The sequence below is a fragment of the Cicer arietinum genome, chromosome 5 (genome assembly GCF_000331145.2).
Source record: "Cicer arietinum cultivar CDC Frontier isolate Library 1 chromosome 5, Cicar.CDCFrontier_v2.0, whole genome shotgun sequence".
Classification (NCBI taxonomy): domain Eukaryota; kingdom Viridiplantae; phylum Streptophyta; class Magnoliopsida; order Fabales; family Fabaceae; genus Cicer; species Cicer arietinum.
In genome coordinates this window covers 40,884,870-40,888,105 of record NC_021164.2, presented here as the reverse complement: position 1 = coordinate 40,888,105, position 3,236 = coordinate 40,884,870, and the positions used below count along the sequence as shown (strand labels likewise).

The 3,236-nt window shown below is 30.1% G+C and overlaps 1 protein-coding gene across 1 annotated transcript; it reads right to left on the bottom strand.

Moving 5' to 3' along the window:
- Positions 1–61: 61 nt before the first annotated feature.
- Positions 62–415, bottom strand: LOC140920452 (uncharacterized). Its single transcript, XM_073368724.1, has one exon. It carries the CDS (start codon positions 413–415, stop codon positions 62–64), a length of 354 nt encoding a protein of 117 aa, XP_073224825.1.
- Between the last annotated feature and the right edge of the window lie 2,821 nt (positions 416–3,236).

Here is a 3,236-nt window from a genome sequence, read left to right as displayed (position 1 = left end):
GAAATAGTTCATATTCTTGAGATAATGTATTGAGTTTAGAATGTTTTTCCTCAATAGTTCCTTAATGAGTTAGTTCAAGAGTATCCCAAATATTTTTGGCGGTTTTGCAATGAGACACATGAAAGTATTCATCCATTCCAAGTGCCGATTGTAACATATTTTTGGCTTTTTTATCAAACAACACTTTCCTTTTGTCGTCATTTGTCCATGACACTTTTATCTTTTTTTCTTCTTTATTGTCGATGACTATTTTTGGGACATAAGGACCATTTTTTACTGCATCCCAAATATCATCTCCTTGTGGCTCAAGATATGGTTGCATGCATATCTTCCATAAGTCATAGTGTTCTCCAACGAAGCAAGGTGGTTTATTGCTACTACCACCATCTCTAAAAATTAGTTGTGCGAAAGCCATGAATAAGGATCGAGGAGCAAATTACTAGAACCTGTTATGATATCAATTGTAAGTATAGAGGCGCGCCTAAGAATGGTGGGGGTAATTAGGTGTATATAATTTTTTTGGTTTTTAGAGACTTAGTGGATTATTTTTGTGTTTAGGAATGATGTATGAAAAACTCTAAATGGTAGAAAAATAAAGAACGAATCAGTTTATTTTGGTTTCCTTTATAACCAATGGTACATCCAGTCCTCTTGCACATCACTAGAGATTTTCCACTATTTGTCAGAATAAGTACAAGTATAACTTTAAGACTTCTACTACAAACTTCTAACAATCACCCTAAGATAGCACACCATTATCTTAGTTTACAAAACTTGAAGAAACAACACTACTTTCCTCACTTTACACAATAACTTGAATGGTTTTATAATAATCACTTTGACTAAAATCAATAGTGTATGACACTTGAGTACAATGATAACAATCTAATATAATTTCAAGTACAATAAATAACCTTTATCAATGATATGACAATGTAAAATATGTACTTGAAATATGAAACTAAGACTTTGAATAAATCAAAATATTTCATAAAGTTTGTTCAAAGTTGTTCTTAGATTGATGAAAAGATTTGGAGAAGAGTATGATGTTAAGTCTGAAGCTATGAGGTATTTATACTCTTTAGACATTACTTCAAATTAGTGGTAATCGTTCCTAGAGATTTGATGAACATATGCAATGATCCATATTGAATTTGAACTGAAAAATTGCATTGTTTCGCAGTTATATTCGGCTACAACATGAGTGTAGTCAAATACACCTCTTTGTAATGTTCAATTTTATTTGAATTTTAAAGCTTGTATTTGAATACACATTCTTGTATATCAAATACAGTTGAGTGAATTTTACCATTGACTTGGTTTTGTATTCGGCTACACCATGTTGTAGTCGAATACAAATGTGCAGTCTTAACTACTGACTTAGCACTTGTATTTGGCTACACCATCTCGTAGTCGAATACAAAAGTCCAGTTTTAGCTATTGACTTGGTACTTGTATTCGAATACACCATCTCGTAGTCGGATACAGTTGTTTAGTTTTAGCTACTGACTTGAGTCTGTATTCGGCTACAACATGTTGTAGTCGAATACATTGATTTTTATCAAAAACTTTTATTTTCAAACATTGTTAATGCATTTTGACACTTTGAAAATTCTTTTGATGCATATGCTAAAATGAAAGGTTCTCATGTACATTTTAAATATAAGAATATTAGATTTCATCATGTACCTTTACATTAAAAGACTTCTAGCATATTTGATTATAGTTAACTTTGGTTGTTGACTTCTTTTTTAGCTTGCAACTTGATCACTTTCTTTGGTCTTTGTCTTCATCAAAAACATAAGTAATTTATTCTTTCTTGAGATTTGTTTGCCAAGATTGAATTTTTATTTCTTAGTGGTTAACGATAGAAGTCAAACAAAAGAATAATATTTTCTTTATAAGATGTCTTGTGAATGATACGTGCCTTGGGGCAACAAGTGTCAATTGCTTAAGTCCAAAAATATTTCTCAACATTTAATTCTTCCAAAATAATTCTAGTCATTTCTTGTAAAGTTCTATTATGTCTTCCAACAACTTTATTTTGTTGGGGAGTTCTTGCACAAGAAAGATTGTGACAAATACCATTTTCATAAAATAAAAAAGTTCTTAAAGGAAGCATTTATGGATTTTCATCCATGATCACTTCTTACAGAGATAATGTTAGAGTTTTTTTCATTTTAAACATTTTTACAAAAGATTTAAAATGCTTCAAACTAATCAAGTTTGGATAATTTTGTGATGGAAATTTGAAAAGATTTCAAATTTCATGGGATTTGAAATGTCCCGTCAAATTATTTGAAATGTTTCAAAGGAATCAAGTATGATTCTTTATGACTAATTATTAGTTTATTATTTATATATAACATATTTATTTTACATATAAACTATCTAAATTAAAACACATAATTATGATTAAAATAAATTATTTTTTAAGTTGTTTTCAATTGAATTTATACATTTATATTCATTGCTAGGAGTGACACTGTAAAACATGTTGTTGACACATACGACTGATGGTACACAGTCGGCATATGCAATAAGAAAGTAATCCCTGATGAGTGCATATATTATTGTGGAAAATGTAACAAACATGTTATGAATGTTTCCTCTCGCTATCGAATTAAACTCCGTGAGAATGACACAACAGGTTCAACAACCTTCGTTATATTTGATCGAGATGCTTCCATGTTGTTTAAAAAATCAGCATGAGAATTGATTGAAAAATTTGGGGTATGTATGTTCGTCCTTTTTGTATCACAAGCACTATATATTAAACATATTAATGTAAGACCCATAATTTTAAAGTACACTTTATGTATTTTATATGTTTTGGATTTTGGCTCGGAGGCTTTTTAGCCAAAGTTAATAATATTATGGAGTTTCTAGGATCAAAAAGTTATTTTGACACCGTTTAAATTAAGTGCGGTAAATCCTTTACGGAGAATTTAATGCGTTAAGTGCGGTAAATCCTTTACGGAGAATTTAATGCGTTACGGGTGAAATGGTAATTTAACAAATATCTAGATATTCTGAGATATTTGTTAAGTTATATCTATATATATATATATTTTTGCTTGGAGAGAATAGAAAGAAAGGAAATTAGAAGGAAGGAAAAGGAAAAGAAAAGGTTATATAAAGGAAAGAAGGAAATAGAAAGGAAGGAAAAACAAAGAAAGGAAAAAGGAAGGAAAGAAAATCCAAAACTTCATCTTCTTCCTCTCCCTGCGTGCGCG